This window comes from Cebus imitator, unplaced genomic scaffold (genome assembly GCF_001604975.1).
Source record: "Cebus imitator isolate Cc_AM_T3 unplaced genomic scaffold, Cebus_imitator-1.0 Scaffold128, whole genome shotgun sequence".
Classification (NCBI taxonomy): domain Eukaryota; kingdom Metazoa; phylum Chordata; class Mammalia; order Primates; family Cebidae; genus Cebus; species Cebus imitator.
Genome location: NW_016107443.1, coordinates 4,304,928 through 4,321,606, shown reverse-complemented (window position 1 = coordinate 4,321,606; position 16,679 = coordinate 4,304,928). Strand labels below are relative to the sequence as shown.

The window sequence follows — 16,679 nt, the reverse complement described above, 5'->3', positions numbered from 1 at the left end:
GTCCTTCGCAGGTTGTATCAGAAATCAAGGGGGAGAATAAAGGCTTGGGACTGTGTTCCATGGGTGGCTGAGTGCAGAGTGAAGAGTAGGGAATAACCCCAAGAAGCAAAACATGAGGGAAACGGAGGTGTCAGCAGAAGCCAGAATTAGAGCAGGGAGTTACCAGAAAAAATGTAAGTCCCTCAAATTTCCTCAGCATTCTTGGGGCAATACTGTGTTTTCCTGCCATCTTAGAGAAGAGAGTTGGTGCCACTTTTACTGAACTACTGAAGGAAGCTGGAGGGTTTGGGGCCAGCCAGATGGCTGTTAACATTCATTGACTCTCGGAACGGTGGTGAGTGGTCCTTCTATAATGGGCAGGCTTTGGAAGCACTGCTGTTTCCCAATGTCCTCATATTCTGGTGGCAAAATGCTATTTGTAGTGTGACAGGGAAGGGCAGATCTGGCTGCTTTAGTGGGAAGTGTCTCCTGCTTGGAGTTCAAACTGAGACTTCCTAAGTGACAATGAAATATTGATCAGAAAACAGTCACTTGGGCTGTTATTGTTTAATGACCATTTCTTGCTCATGATTGTACAGGTAACTCTTAATAGACACTTTTGAAAATCTTTCTTAAGAAATAAACTCTGGACAAGTGGTACAAGATTTTGATGCTGTTAATATCATGAATATCTTCAAGAATTCTATAAGCGGTTGAGAGCAAACTATTCCATAATGTCTCCCCTGTTGGCAAGACCTTGTGTAGAATTTTTCCTTATTAGTCATTGACCAGCGTCATTAGAAAGAGGTTCTGAAAATAGCAGAAGCAATTGGCACAGTTGACATGTTGGTCATGTGTCAGGCACAGGGACAGTTCAGGAAGGAGTATAATTTCTATTGAAGACTGTTGGTTTAAAAAAAGCATTTGAAGTCCCAGCCTCTGCAACTCCTTAAACAAGTGTGGGTGATTGAAGACATTTACTAACACTCCAAGGCTGCTCCATGATTATATTTCTGTGCTCAGATGACATATCCGAGCCACTTCTCATTGTATGACTTTGTTTGTACTATGCAACCATTTGAAAGATGCATAAGAGACTCTGTTAGTGATGTCAAAGTGTTGTTGTGTCTTTCCAAAGAAAGTCCAACTATCAAAAGTCACGGGCTTGGTTTGTTGTATACATCTGTAAGTGGATCACAGCTGACTCTTTGGGGGGTACAATACTAACAGCCAAGCCACTTCATTGTGAGCTCATTTGGGGAACTGGTGCAGGGTGAGATTGGCTGACATCGTATGTTCCACTCCTTTCTGAGGAACCCATCAGCCAGGTCCAAGGCCTGGAACTTAACAGTAGTCACTTGGGAACTGGCATTGGATTCTTCTACTTAGACAGTTTATTGTCTACTGAAGTAGAAGCAGCAAAGACCTCATGAAAGGAACCATAAAGACTGCATTGTCTTGAGAACCTAGCAGACATACTGAAGCAGCAACATGATATGGAATCCATTAAAGCTTAAGCTCTTCAAGGGCAGGCCCTCTGACTGATTTGCTCATCATGGTACTCTCAGTGCCTAGCGGAACGAGGTCTCCTAAACCATGGCACCTGGAACACAATAGATTTTTTTTAATGAATGAAATTCTACATAAATGATTCTTAAACCTTAGAGCAATGTTTCTCAAACCTTAGTGTACATCACAGTTCTCTGGAAGGCTTGACAAAATACAGATGACTGGACTGCATCCCCAGTGTTTCTGATTCAGGAGGTTTGGGATGAGGGCTGAGAATCTGCACTTCTAAAAAGTTCCCAGGTGATGCTGATGCTGCTGGTTGGCTGACCACACACACTGAGTAGCCCTACTTTGGAGTGAGAAACACCTGGGAAGCTTGTTAAAAAGTTTGTCACCTCCCACTCCTGCCACACCTGGAGATTCTGATCCAGTTGGTCTAGGGTGGGGCCCAGGAACCTGCATCTTAACAAGTTCTGCAGATTGAAATGCTGGTGGTTCCCAGTCGGAAACACACATCCACAGGGAACTGACAAATGGTTTGCATCTCTTTTATTAAAAATGTTATCAAAGTCACTGACTGGCCCCTTGGAAACCATCAGGTACAAAGCTCTGTGGTAGCGAAGCCCTGGCAAGCTACATGCATGAAAACACATGAAAGTAGAACTGAGCATGTGAGCTGCTGTAGAGTGAAGAAGAAATGAACATGAGGTCATCTCAAATAGGAAGGAGAGAGAAATATTAGAAGAAAGCAGCTAAGCACAGCTTCAAGCCATGTGAGGTGTGGAGGAACGCTGGGGGTTGGGGTGGGTGGGTGTAGTGGGCAGTGGTCAGCCTAGTGGACAGGCAGGGGAGGTGGTAACAAAGAACACAGTCAATCCCATAAAGCAAAGACTTCAGGTAAAGCTCACATTTAGATGCTAGTTCCAAATGGGACTTAAGGGGGCAGTGGCTCTCAACTGTGACATGTTGGGTTTGAGAGGACTCTGTAGTTCATTTTGGCTTCCATAGCAGTCCTGAAAGACCAGAGGGGTGAAGGTCAAGATACCCAGTCTTGTTGTCTTGATTTCCAGGACCAGGTGTGCCACTGGGTTTACATGTCTACCTACACAATGTATCAATTATGTTTTATGCATGTCTGCAACCAAATGACAGATGACCCTTTGTGGATGTAGTATGTGTCATGCCCACCCCATGCCCCACCATCCACCTGAAACTGCCAGCTGAGAGGCTTGGGTGGTATTTCCCAAGGCAGGGGTTCCTTCTGGGATGAGAGTTCACGTGAAAGTGATTTAGTAGGAAGTGTTCCTGGAAAAGATTGATAGGAAGCGGGTGGCAATGTGAGACAGGGGAGGGGATAAAGCCAATGTATGACTCCAAGCATGCTCCCACAGAAGACAACTTTGGCTCAGTCCCATAGGGGAGCTCTGGAAATAGTGTGGGTCAGACCTGGAAAGGGAGCTGGGGTGTCTGTATACCTGCTGTCACCCTGCCTGTCAATTGTTGGTTAATGGTGGCCAGGTGGGAGAAGTACATTTGTAGGCGCTTTTGTTTCTCTTCACATACACAGGCAAGGTGGACTCCAGCAGCACAGGGGGTCTGCCCACAAATCGATGAATGTGCTGGCTGCTGGGAGCAAAAGCCACTGAGATCTGTGGGCCCCCAAATGACAGATGGGTCGAAGGGTTATGGGTGGGGCCCCAAGGTCTGCTAAACCATTGCACTTTGGATAAGTGCCCTCTCTTTTCCAAACCTTAGGTAATTCTTCTTACGGCCAGTGAGGTCCTATTTCTTCTACTTGTACCTTTTCTTCCAAGATTCTAAATTGGCAAGAGATCCTTATTAATCTTGTGACAACATTTCTCTTTGTAACTTCTATTAACTGGTCCCAGGTCTGCCCTCTGTAGCCACAAGATCACCTCTGCTTCTTCTTGCCCTTCAGAAAGTAGAAAATAATGATCATTTAACCCCCAGGGGGGTCTTTTCTTTTAGCCTATAACCTCCAGATTCTTTACCTCCTCCCTATATGAGGAAGAATGTTTCCAGCCCCCACCTCTTTTGGCTGGCCTCCTTGGGTATTCCCCAGTTCATCTAAGAGCATCTGAAAATGTGGCATACAGATGGAAAATGGGGGATACAGGTACCTTCTGATTTGAATATTCTATCAGATGTTGTTTGGGGAAATGTGTTGCTTACCAAGCCATCACCTCATGCGTCAGTGATCTACTGTCATCCTGTGGTGGTAAGAAGGGCAAAGGAGACCACAGTATATTGTTAAGTCATATGACAAGGGGCAGCAGCCACTAATTTTTCCCCTCCAGGTCTCTGACTTCTGATCTTTTGGAACTAGTAGACTTCCTTCCGTTTTTGAAAAACATTGACATCACAGTCAGAACAAGTTGTCACCAAGAATGGTGAATTTAGAATGCAGCAGAAATTATTAATAATCCTCTATGACAGTGGTTCTCAAACTTTCTCATGCTTCAGAATCATAGGGAGTGCTTGTTAAAACAGATTACTGGGTCCCACTTCCAGAGTTTCTGATTTGGTCAGTTTGAGATGAGGCTGAGAATCTTTATTTCATAGCAGGTTTCCAGGTGATGCTATAAGAAGATCACTGACAACCCACTCCTCTATTACAATTCATGACTGCTTGGGCTCTGATATCATGAATTTTCAGAAGGCCTTAGTCAAGGGAAGGAAAAGGAAAAACTCGCATCTCTTGTGTATACTGTGTGTCAGGAGCAGTCAAATATATTATAATCTTATTTTAACGGTGCTATGAATGTAGGTGCTATGAATGTATTCTCCTTTTAAAAATAATAAAATGACACAGAATTTAAGTTACTTGTTTTAAGGTCACGTGAGGGTAGATCTGGAATTGGAGCCCAAGTCTGTCTGACTCCAAAGCCCAGTTCTTCCTCACTCACCATACTGCTCCTTAAATTATCAGCTGAGCCAGAATGTCAAAATCACTCACAATAAAACACACACACACACACACACACACACACACACACACACACACACGGTGTTACGTGGACCTGCAGTATCCAATAAACACACACACACACACACACACACACACACACACACACACACACGCTGACACATGCACACATACACACACTCCACCCCTTGAAATCCTTTCACTTGAATTGCAAAACACAAAGATAAATACATTTCACATACTCAAAAAATGGTCTCAGAAGGAGGTACGGACAACAGAATTTTTCTTTCTACTGCATGCCTATTATTGTTTGTAATCATGTTTTCACAATAAACTTAATGTGTCAATTTCTAATAATAGGCTCTCCATAGAGGCTGCCAGAAGTCATGTGTTGGAAGGAAGCATAGTTGGATTGAAAGGAGCCAGTAATGACAGAGGAGAAAGCATTAACCTGCTGAAACACTGTATCCTATATACTAAACAGGCGAATTTCAGAGTTTTAAGGTTTTGAGAAAAGGTTTCCAATATTATCCTTATACAAAGCCTTTTTCTTCCTCAAAAGTACATTACAATGAATGTACCCGGAAAACATTATGCTAAGTGAAAGCAGTCACAAAATACCATATTTGTATGATTTCATTTATATGAGATATTGAGACTCTATAGAGATAAAAAGTAGATTGGCGGTTGCTTAGAGCTTCAGGGATTGGTGATACAGGGAGGTGACACATAAAGGGTATGCAGTTTTTTTTTGAAGTGATGAAAATATTCTAAAATTAGACCGTGGTGATGATTGCACAACTCTGAATATACTAAAGAACCACTGTTCAATTTAAATGAGTGAATTGTATAATATGGAATTATATCTTGATGACACTATTACCAAGAGCACGTTAAATTTGTAAAATAATTAAAATGGCCATTATACATGGAAGTTCCTAATTTTGGATTTCCATAAACACATACAATTATTTTAGAGGTGGTGAGAACTCTGTAATTTAGATTTAGAGGGCCAATTGGAGAAAAGTGGAGTGCTATGGCTGATGAGCATTGCCGCCTTGATGTGGGGAGTGAGGTGGGTGCTTGGAAGACTTTCGTTCTAGGGTCTGTTACAGGATGTGAAGATGCATGAAGGGATCAGTGACAGAAATTCACTGTCGTGAAGAGGGGTATGGGGGTTCAGGGCAAATTGCAGGGTCTCAACAGGTATTCTGGGGTGAGGAGCTGTGCCTTCAACAGAAGCCCAGCCATATAAATTGGGGCATGGAGGGTGTATTGGGGCAAGAGGGGCCCCTGGGGCATCTGGGGCCCTGCATTTGGGTAGGAAGAGTAGCAGTATGTGTGACTGGATGCTGAGAGCCATGTGGGATTTGAGTGGAGTTACAGGGCTATACAAAGTAGTAAGGCTTTCTCAAAGGAGTTGAGTCCACCTGGACTCCTTAGTCAGGGGCCACCCATGTTCATCCACTTGATTCCTAGGGATGTAAGCTCATGGCCTTACCAGGATGTGTCCTAAATCCCAGCTGTGTAAGGGAAAGGAGAACAAGAGATAAGGAAGTAATTGTCCCTGTCAAGTTCCTTGTAATAACTCTTTACTCCTTCCCTGTATCTGTTCAATTCAACATTACTTATGCCAAAGACCATGACAGAGGCTGCAGATACAAAGACCAAGAAACAGTCCCTGACCTCAGAAATTTATAGCCTAAAAGGGAGGGCAATTTATAAACAGATTATTTTCAACGTAATGACCTCACTCTGTTAGATCTGTCCATCACCATTCCTTCAGGTTGGGTCACAAAGCGTGCTTCTAGGGAACCCAAATTGCTACAGTCAGTCTGAATGTATACATCCTCCTGAAATTCATATATTGAAACTTAATCTCCAATATGATAGTATTAAGAAGTGTGACCTTTGGGAGGTGAGAAGTGTCATTACAAAAGAGCCAGAGGGAGTCTGTTAGCCCCTCACCCCTCTGCTGTGTGAGTACACAGTCAGAAGCCACCACCTATGAAGAAGAGAGCCCTCACTAGACACTAAATCTGTTGGCAGCCTGATATTGGACTTATCAGCCTCTAGAACTTTAAGCAACAAATTTCTATTGTTTATAAATTACCCAGACTAAGGTGTTTTGTAATAGCGTCTGAAACAGACTGACACCAACTTAAGATACACATCCACAACAACTTTAAATAGCACACACTGAAATTGTATTTAGCAAACTTAATATTGCACAAAACAAAACACTTGAACTCATGGACACAGAGAGTAGAAGTATGGTTACCAGAGGCTGGGAAGGGTAGTAGGGGCTGGGGAGGTGAGGATGGTTAATGGATGCAAGAAAAAAAATAGAAAGAATAAGACCTACTATTTGATAGCACAACAGGGTGACTATAGTCAATAATAAGTGTACATTTTAAAATAAGGAGTATAATTGGATCGTTGGCAACTCAATGGATAAATGCTTGAGAGATGGATATCCCACTCTTAATGATGTGTTTCTTTCACATTGCATGCCTGTATCAAAACATCTCATGTACTCCATAAATATATACACCTACCATGTACCCACAAAAATTAAAAATTGCATAGAAATCAAAATAATATTTTTCATACATATTACTCAAAGGACAATTATTTTTTAAGATAGACTGACAGTTACATTTTCTAAAGAAGGCCTTATAAACACACCTAATATATAAACATCTTTAGGTAACACAGTTCATCAAATCCTCAATGGCAAAATATGTTAAGGTAGCATGTTGGGCCTGCAATAAACACATACTTGTTATGTAAAACTGGATTTTTGATGTTAAGAGTTTAAAGTCTCTTATAGCATCTTTATTCTCAAGTAAGTGTGACATTTCGGATTCAGTCTGGAAGAGTGGTGATGGACAGATCAAATGCAATAGAATCCAATTTCTGGATTAAATATATGCTTTTTAAAAAATCTACCTAAACAGCTTTAAGTTGATAAAGAGGTAAGTATACTTCATTACCCTATTTGGCTTAAATAAACTGTGTGTTGCACTATTTTATTTTTATCATATATAAGGTCACATAATACAGTGGGGAGGGAGACCTTGATTCTAGTACAGACTTGGTAACTTAATATCCAAGTCACCCAGACAAACTGTACTCTCGCTGGGACTGGTTTGTCACATTTGTTTAAAAAGAAAAACAAGATTTCAGAGGAAAGGGACAAAGTTGGACTAAATGATCTCAAAAATCCCTTCTAGCAAAATTCTATTGAGTTAGGTAAAGGCCATTTAAATTCAAAATGTAGATCTGTGCAAAGTGAACCAAACTGGTATTTTACTTGTGAATCAATAATTTTAATGCTAAAACCCCCAAATCCCCGCAAAACCAGCACCTGCCTCCCCAACCCAGCTTTAGCTCTAACATTAGGAATTCAAATTGGAGTATTTTTAGCCTCTGGAGTTTAAGGAAGCCCAATTGGAGCCCCTGCCTGCACGTTATAATTTGGCTAATTTAAGTTATAATACAGTTTCATCTTTGACAGCAAAATCATTTTACTAATACTTTTATGCATTTAAAGAATTACTTCTAATTGGAGACCTTGTAAGTACTAATGGCATGCCAGGTAGGAAATGACAGAATTTTATCCTTCCTTGAACTGTTTTTCCTGATGAAATACAACTCCAGCTGTCAGAAGTACGAGTTATTACAGATGCCCTCAAAAGGCTCACCTTTTTAAAAAAAGACTGCCAGAAGGGTTGCACTAGAAAATAGAAAAATCAATCCTAGATGAATGCAAAAGACAGAAGTCTCCAAATTGGCAAAACTAAAAAAGAAAGAAAAAGAACAGTTATATCATTTCGTTATTTAAGAACAGGATGGAGATGGAGAGATACTTTCCTAATGTCTTAAGATCAGGGCGGTTTTAGTCATTTCCGTGCTGGGTGTTTCTTATAAAAATAACTCTATGAGTAAGGGCCCTACGAAATTCCAGCTTTACTAAGCTTTGCAACCAACCGTACTGCCCATTATACCGGCAAAACACCGAGGATGTAGCAGCCAGTAATTAGATCAGGGCGTGGAAAATCAGGGAGAGAAATTGGAAGGAATCACTTTTTTAAAAAAGGAAGTGGTCACTAAGTGGCAGAAAATCCAAGTCAACCACAAGTTTCTTGTTCATGTTGCAAACAGATGGGATAGGGGCAGGGTCCAAGAATAGGGAGAATTCAGTTGGGGTCGGGGAGGGGGCGTCAGAACTAACGTGAAATAAGCCAGCCTGGGAGACGCGAGCTCTTCAGGAAGGGCTCAGAGTAGGCCCGGCATCGTACAAGGGTGAGTCCAGGTGAGGGACATGTTACCTAGCGCCGCTGGCAAGGAGCCTGGGATTCGCCCAGGCGTGGTTCCCGCCAGCGCCTCCTCAGAGCGCAGCGGCCTACTGGGTGTCAGCGCGCAAAGTCGCATCTTAATCCTCTCTCCCGCTGGATTAATTAGGGCCTCTTCAAAGCAGAAAGTTGAGCCAGGGCTTCTTTCCCAGAAACAGGGGCACCGGGAGGTCGACACTCCTCCTGCCTAGCCGGGAGCCCCTCCGCGAACATTACCGGGCCAGGGGCTGCAGTGAACTCCGGCTCCCGCAACCCCAGCCGGGTTCCTGGGACCCTCTGGTTACACTGGTGGCCAGTAGGGTCACTGGAGTCAAGCCCTTGGCCCGGGCCGCTTCTCCTGCGCCGGTGCCCTCGGTTCGCGGCCAGCATACCGGGCGCCGGGCGGGGCGCGCCCGGGAGGCCGAGGCGGCGCGCTATTCCTGTCTCTGTGAGCTACCAGCATATTATGTGCGGCGCCCAATCACGCCTCTGACCCTCCGCTCTGACCTGCGCCCTCCCCTTCCTAATCCCCCAGGCTTTGATTTGATCCTCCGCGCGGAACAAGCTCACCCCGCCCCCCACTGCCCCGTAACCAGTTGTCCCCGGCCTTCGCGGGTGCCCGCAGAACCGGTCTTCCTCGTCCACCCCCCAGAGGTCAGAGTCCTCGCCCTGCACTCCCAGGACGCTGTATTTGCGCCGTCGTCGATCCCGCACCCCCGGAGTCCACAGGCAGCTCGGTTCTTCCGAGTGATGGTGTGCGGCCACCGCCGCCCCTGGGCTGCAGGTGTTGGTTCTCCACACTGGGCCGGGGAGGGGACTTTGGGCAATGCGCTGGAAGCCTCGCAGTGGTGGAAACCAAGCCTCACACTCCCCGGAAGCCTCCAAATTCCGCGCCCTCCGTTACCAAGGGCCTCCGGAAACCGTTTCCAGACTGGATCTACTCTGAGAGGGGCACCGGGCGATCTACAGGTCTGGATGAAGGAGCCTGGGCTTTAAACTGAGCAGGCAGAAATGGGCCCCTGCTAGGGGCTTTGTGGCTCACGCGGGGGTCCCGGGAGTGTCTTGCCCCGGGATGCCTCAGGCCCCTCCCAGCAGACCTCAGGTCCCGCCAGGTCGCTTCCCGCCCTGGGCAGAATGAGTTATTTCCTGTCTTACTGCAAAGCTCATGGCGGCACGCTGCTCACCGGCTACCAGACCCTGCGCGCCGAGGGCTTCCTGTGCGACGTGACACTGGAGACTGAGGGCAGCGAATTCCCGGCGCACAGGTCGCTCCTGGCGTGCTCCAGTGACTACTTCAGGGCCCTGTTCAAGAGCCACACCCAGGAATCCCGGGCGCGAGTGATCCACCTGCACGTGCCATCAGCAGGCGGCCTGCAGCGCCTGCTGGACTTCATCTACACTGCCTGGCTGTCGCTCTCCATGGACACTGTAGAGGACACTCTGGAGGCCGCCAGCTACCTGCAGGTCACTGAGGCCCTGGGGCTCTGTGGGCGCTACCTGGAGCGCCAGCTGGCTCCAGAGAACTGCTGCTTCGCCGCCAACGTGGCGGCGCGCTTTGGCCTGGCTCACACGCTGGACGCGGCTGAGCGCTGCATCGTGCGCCACTTGCGGGAGCTGCTGGAGCGGGGGGCGGGCCCCGCGGGACTGCTGGAGCTCAACCCTACATCCCTGAGGACTGTACTGGGTGCCCCCGACGTGGCACGGGTGCCAGAGGCCCGGCTGCTGGGCCTGGCGTTGGCTTGGCTGCAGCAGGACCCCGCAGCTGAGCGCCTGGCGCACTGCACAGAGTTGCTGGAGCGTGTACGCTTTTGCCTAGTTCCGGCTGAGGTATTGCGGCGCGTGTACTCGGGTTCCGGCCTCGTGCTGCCCGCCCGGGTCAAGGGCCTCATCATCCAGGCCCTCAACTACCACACGGCACCCTCCCGCCAACCGCTCATGCAGAGCGAGCAGACCAGCATCCGGAGCCCCCAGACCCGCATCTTGTTGGTGGGGGGACGTAGGGCACGGGAGGTGGTGATTGAGGAGGTCGTGGTCCCTCAGGGGGCAGCTAGGGGCCGAGTCGCTGCCCCAGAGCCTGAAGAGGAAGAAGAGGAAGAGTTGGAGGAGGAGGAGGAGGAGGAGGAGGAGTGGGAGCTCACCCAGAACGTGGTGGCCTTCGATGTGTACAATCACCGCTGGCGCAGCCTTACGCAGCTACCCACACCGCTGCTGGGTCACAGTGTGTGCACCGCGGGCAACTTCCTGTTTGTCCTGGGTGGGGAGAGCCCTTCCGGCAGTGCATCCTCTACCCCGACCGACGGCCCGCGAGTGGTCACGGCGCAAGTGCACCGTTACGACCCTCGCTTCCACGCTTGGACGGAAGTGCCCGCCATGAGGGAAGCGCGGGCCCATTTCTGGTGTGGCGCGGTGGGCGAGAGGCTCTTGGCTGTCGGGGGTCTGGGCACGGGCGGTGAAGCACTGGCCTCGGTGGAGTTGTACGACCTGCGTCGGGACCGCTGGATGGCGGCTGGGGCACTGCCACGGGCTCTGCACGGTCACGCAGGGGCCATCGGGGACCGCGGTGTTGTGTACATCTCCGGGGGCAAGGCAGGGAGAGGCGAGGGCGGCGGGAGCAGCCTCCGGGACTTATACGTCCTGGGCCCTGATGAGCAGGCTTGGAGCAAGAGGGCGCCCATGGGCACCGCACGTTTCGGGCACCACATGGCAGTGCTGCGCGGCGCGGTGTTTGCTTTTCTGGGGCGATACGAGCCCTTCTCTGAGATCGAGCGCTACGACCCCGGCGCCGACCAGTGGACTCGGCTGCGGCCGCTACCCTACGACCGCTTCTGCTATGGGCTGGCGGTGGTGGAGGAGACAGCGTTGCTGCTGGGCGGCCTCAAGTGGCGGGACTCGCGCCAGGTGCCTACCCGTAACGTAGTGGGCTACGACCTCGACCTGGACCGTTGGGAGGACATTGGCTGTGCGCTGCCCTGGGCCTGGAGCGGCTTGCAGTGCGCAGTGCTGCAGCTGGCTGAGAGTGGGGACGAGGAGAGGGAGGGAGAGCCTGGAGAGGCGCTAGATTTACTGCTGGGCTGAATGGGTCAGTCCAGTTTCCTTCCGCAATGGAAGAGAAAGTCGCGCTTGGCTAGTCTTACAGAGCAACGGATGGGCTTTTTCTAAAAAAGGGACTCTGGGAGCAGAGTGGCTTCTGAAGGTTAACGAGACAGACAAGGCCTTGGGCAAAGAGAAACATTTCTCCTTGAGCTGAGAATGGGAGACAGGAGGGGTCAAATAGAAGGCTATATGAATCAGCTTCAGTGAGCTGGTGAAAGAAAATTTTTAGAAAGGCTCACGCAAGGCTAGAGAACTTTCACAAATAAAATATGACCTTATTTTACCTCTTAAAGTGTTTCCCTAGATGCAAAACAGTGATTATTTCTGTGCCAAAAAAAAAAAGGCCAAAAAATGTACCACAGGAAGTTTATACAAAACTCAGAAAATTGTTGGCTATAAAGACTCTAATTAAGTCCTAGGAGATGGCATTATCTGAATAAATAGTGAAAGGAGAGTGCCTTGGTTAAATACCATGAAATCATTGTAAGGGGAACTATGATTTTATGATCCGGAGCCATGGTTAAAGTTCTGCTTTGATGGTTTGATATAAATATGGAACTGAGAGGAAAAAAACTCTGAAGCATGTTTTTTTCTAGAAAGTATCCTTAAATTTTTCTGTCTCCAGTGCCTACCCTAGGCTGCCTTTGCCCTGATTTTAGACAGCTCACTGGTTTTAAGTCACATCTCATCAACCCTTAGTCATAATAATTAGGCTCCTCTGGTAAAGTCGAATGTCTGATGAAAACAAAACAAAAACTGATTTATACTCTTTTAAATGTTCATTCTGCAGACATACTGTAGATTACATTTGTAAAAAATAATTAATTTTTGGTGGTTACCCCTACTTCCTCTAAAAGAATCACAGAGAAAGGAAAGAGGAATAGGTAGTTTTCAAGTTCGTGTCAGGTAAATGGGAAACCAGCTTGATTTTTCAGGGTCTTAGATAAGATACTTGTATACACTGAAGAGATGCCGCTTTTGGCTTGTATCACCAATGAGGCAGCAAAGTTAGAACCCAGAATTGGGGTGGAGGGTGGTGGCTGTGTAATTAGGTCACAAAGAAATGTGGTAAGGACTTTGCATGAATAAAGTAGGTGCTTTATAATGATTCATTAAGAGCTGAATTTATTTGACTTCAGTTTACAGTGCTGCCTCTCTCCTAGATTTGAAACGAATGCAATAAAATGTACAGATATTATATAGTGTTAAAAGGTCTCTTTCATGCTAGGCTAGCCATGAGTCTTGTCAAATTCATTAGTTTAATTTTTGCCATGTAAACAACAGAGCTGACTTTACAAAAGTAAAAGCTGCTTAGTAGCAACAGAGCTAGTCTTCCCATCAACAGCTTGCTGTTTACAGGCCACAACCTGGCCACTGTATTCATGACACATCCATCAGGTACATAAATTTTTAAGTGAACATACACATTTGGTCTAGTAAACATCAATAAGTCTAAACACCTGTAACAAGCACATTTCATTTTAGGACAAGAGGTTTTTTGTTTTGTTTTGTTTTTTTACATATACAAAATCCCACAAATTTAATGTGCATCAATATCCATGCAGTAAATAAATGTTTTTACAAATAGAGTTCTTTTTAAATGATAAAAATATTACACTGGACCCAAAATTCCATACAAACATTAATACATGATTTCTCATCCATTTTGACTAAATATAGGATACTGAAAATGTGCTGTAGAAAGGCCACTCTCCTGTACAGTTGTGCAAAGTCTGCAAAACTATAGTGATTCAATGGTGGTTTCAAAAGCAAAGAAAAAGATCCCCGCTGTGGAGTTTTTACTTTCTCCTCTACAGCAAAAATATTCACTGGCATATATCTGAACTCTTAAGGATGAAAGTACATTCACTGAGCTGTACAGGCAACAGTATAAAGCTGATTAGAAGTAGATTTTAGGATATAGAATAGTAAAGGAGGTTCCCTTTCTCCTCCTGAAGAAACAGCAAATTGTGACTTGTACGTTATGCAGCCAGACACTAAAAAGCAGCACAGTCATTTTCATGCTGTGATCACTTTCAAAAACAAGACGCTTATAAATGGAAATATATAAAGAGGACTTTTTCTTAGACTTCATCCACTCTATAGAACATGAAGCTAGGAAAAAACCTGTAAATTGTTTCTCTCATAATTCAATGTGACATCTCTCTGAATGACCATCACCCTCTTGCTCCTTAGTAGGGAAGTACATTTTTATTTTTCAATGTTGTTTTTTATAACACATATCAGCCTGTAACTAAACATATTGTACTTCCCTGCCTGAAGTATAATTACATAAGTTTAATTAGTGGACTAGGGGAAAATTGGAAACTAAGTGGAAAGTTGATTCATTTCAGTTTATACCTTGTTGTCTTTTAAGAGTTGGAGTTTAAAAAGATGAGTTTGGGCTGAAATTAATTATATATATATATATATAGCTGTTAGCTGCCTTTCTGGGTGAGTTAAGTCAGTTTTTAAAAATCCCCTCTCAAATTCTTCTGTACACAATCAGCATCTCATCACTACAAAAATAAAGGAAGATTTAAACCAAGAAAATAAAGCAGCTCTATCTTCAATTTTGGTCTTAGTTACAAAAACATCTTACAAAGCTTTGCCCTGATACACCAAGTGTTCTCATAGATTTGGAATAATATTTCCATTAACTAGTTTTCACAAGTTAATAGACTATTAAGACGAATGTTAGATACCTGAACTTTTCTTATGTCGATGCTCTTCTATTTTGCTTAGCTCTTGTATGTGCATCTACATTTCACAAAAATAAAACTACAGCATTAAATGTTGTGCAATGTTTAAGAAAATTCTTAGAACATTTTAATAAATATAAAAAAGGTTTAAATTCTTTCCCACCCACAAGGATGTCTGTACCTCAAAAAATGTGATTTACTTTTGAAGTCTTGTTTATATAAAATTAACTTAAAGGGAGAAAAGATGACCATAGATAGAAAACTGACTTTTGTGGTTTTACTACTTGAAGACCACCTGTATTTAGAATTGTTTGCAAAAGTTAATTTTAAGTCATTAAAGACAGTTGATTTTGCACATGGTAAACATAAGCTGAGCACTGATTGCATATAAAACATACAAATGCTCATTAAAGATAGTGCTATTGTGACCATATATGGTTTGTTTCATATAGTTTGATAACATTAAAGTATAGCTTGTCAAGTGTTCCACACATTGATATAAAAACTACTTTATATACTTGTTCAGAGTACCAGCAGGTACTAGACAGCCTGAAGGCAGAATACACTTAGACATGCGTTTCAATGTATGAATGAGTGTGTGTTAGAGAGGAAGTGATCACATCTACTTCAGAAGAAATACTCAGTGGGTCATTTGAGGTGGTATTTTGACAGATATCCAAGAAAAGGTCGAGGTACATCTGCTTCCATTGTTGGAATTCTTTAGATGTCAAGTCTGGATTGTCTAGGACTTTGTCGATAATGGCTACTTCCCCTTCTCTGGCCTGAAAAGAAAAAGGATTCAACAGTTAAGACTGGGACACAGTTTTATTCAAGTTTAAAATAAAAAGTTAATAGGCAAAATATTTAAGAAGTCCATAAGAAATAGTTTTGGATACTCACACCCAGCTCTTTAGACTCACTTCCTGGTGTACTTTTCTCTATACCTGAGAAATGCCTCCTTTTGGTCACTGTATGGTTTGCTTTTTCTCTTTGCCTGTCCTTTTGCCCTCTCTCCTATGGAAAACTTTTTCATTCTTTAAGATCCAGTTCAAAAGCCTCTCATTTCTTCAAGCTGTCCTTAAACATCTGGAAAGTTTTCTCCCTCATATATGCCCTTTACTACTCCATCACTGCCACTGAGTACATTTGTCATATTGTATCTCTTGAGTTACTTTGGCATGTGTTCTATCTCTCCTGCTGTGTGGAGAGCTTCTTATTCAAGCTTCTGCTACTTGAATAAGAATGAGCATGGCCCCCTGTTAACAGAAATACATAATTCTTGCTGTGTGAATGTTATGGCTCTCTTTCTATAGCACTGGGGGCCTGTAATGGAGAATGGGTGCTCTCCCTTCCATGTTGGAAGCTGGGTCTCAGCTGAAGACTAAGCTTCATTTTGGTATAACTCACTAAGTTAAAACTATCACCTGGGGAAGATGAGAATCTCCCAGGTGGAAGGTGGGATGGCGGAGTAGGGGTTAAAACAGTCTGAGCAGCTCAGTCCTACGTTTTAGGGACCGAAGCAAAGCTTAGGGAAGTGTAAAAGATGTTTTGCAGGAAGTAAGGCACACACCTCTGGGCCAGCCAGAGTTGGGAGGCAAAGACAGCAGGATGCTTGTTGGTCTGGCAGAATATGGAAGAGGGCTGGGACTGAGGATGTTGTGAATTGCCTGTGGTGAGATTTCAGATGTGCGCTTGGTGAGGGCGCCTGTTAAAACTTCAGGAACTAGACACATCCAGGGTTGCTTGGTCAGCTGTCCTTCCCTAATGAAGGAATTCCTTCCCTATTAATTTTCCATGCCAAAAAGCATAGGGTTCTGCAGTTCATTTGTACCAATGAGGGACATTGTTTTACAGTGACTTTTCATTATCATTCTTGGCCCCAGAGAACTGAGCACAGTGTTCATGTAGCTGGTGATTCATCAATACTTACTGAAATGAACATCGGCAGTAGCCATATATTTTGTGACTGGAAGAAAATACCTTGGGGGACTCTACAGAGCATAAAAGACAGGGGAAAGGGGGCTGTCAGACAGAAGGAGAAAAAGAGGTCTTTAAGATCCATGAATCTAACTTGCTTCAAAATGCCTGCCTGCCTGCCTTCTAAACTAGGCA

The 16,679-nt window shown here is 44.9% G+C and overlaps 2 protein-coding genes across 5 annotated transcripts in view; one reads left to right on the top strand and one right to left on the bottom strand.

Annotated features, from left to right (window-relative positions):
• Positions 1 to 9,372: 9,372 nt before the first annotated feature.
• KLHL34 (kelch like family member 34) lies at positions 9,373 to 12,970 on the top strand. Its single transcript, XM_017540690.2, has one exon. It carries the CDS (start codon positions 9,907 to 9,909, stop codon positions 11,845 to 11,847), a length of 1,941 nt encoding a protein of 646 aa, XP_017396179.1. The 5' UTR covers positions 9,373 to 9,906; the 3' UTR covers positions 11,848 to 12,970.
• Positions 12,971 to 12,973: 3 nt separating this feature from the next.
• Positions 12,974 to 16,679, bottom strand: part of CNKSR2 (connector enhancer of kinase suppressor of Ras 2) — a 291,896-nt gene continuing 288,190 nt past the window's right edge. For all 4 annotated transcript variants that reach the window (XM_017540689.2, XM_037742810.1, XM_037742811.1 and 1 more), the window contains one exon: positions 12,974 to 15,349. In XM_017540689.2, the coding sequence (XP_017396178.1) occupies positions 15,134 to 15,349 (216 nt within the window). In that variant the 3' untranslated portion in view covers positions 12,974 to 15,133. The remainder of the gene's footprint in view (positions 15,350 to 16,679) is intronic.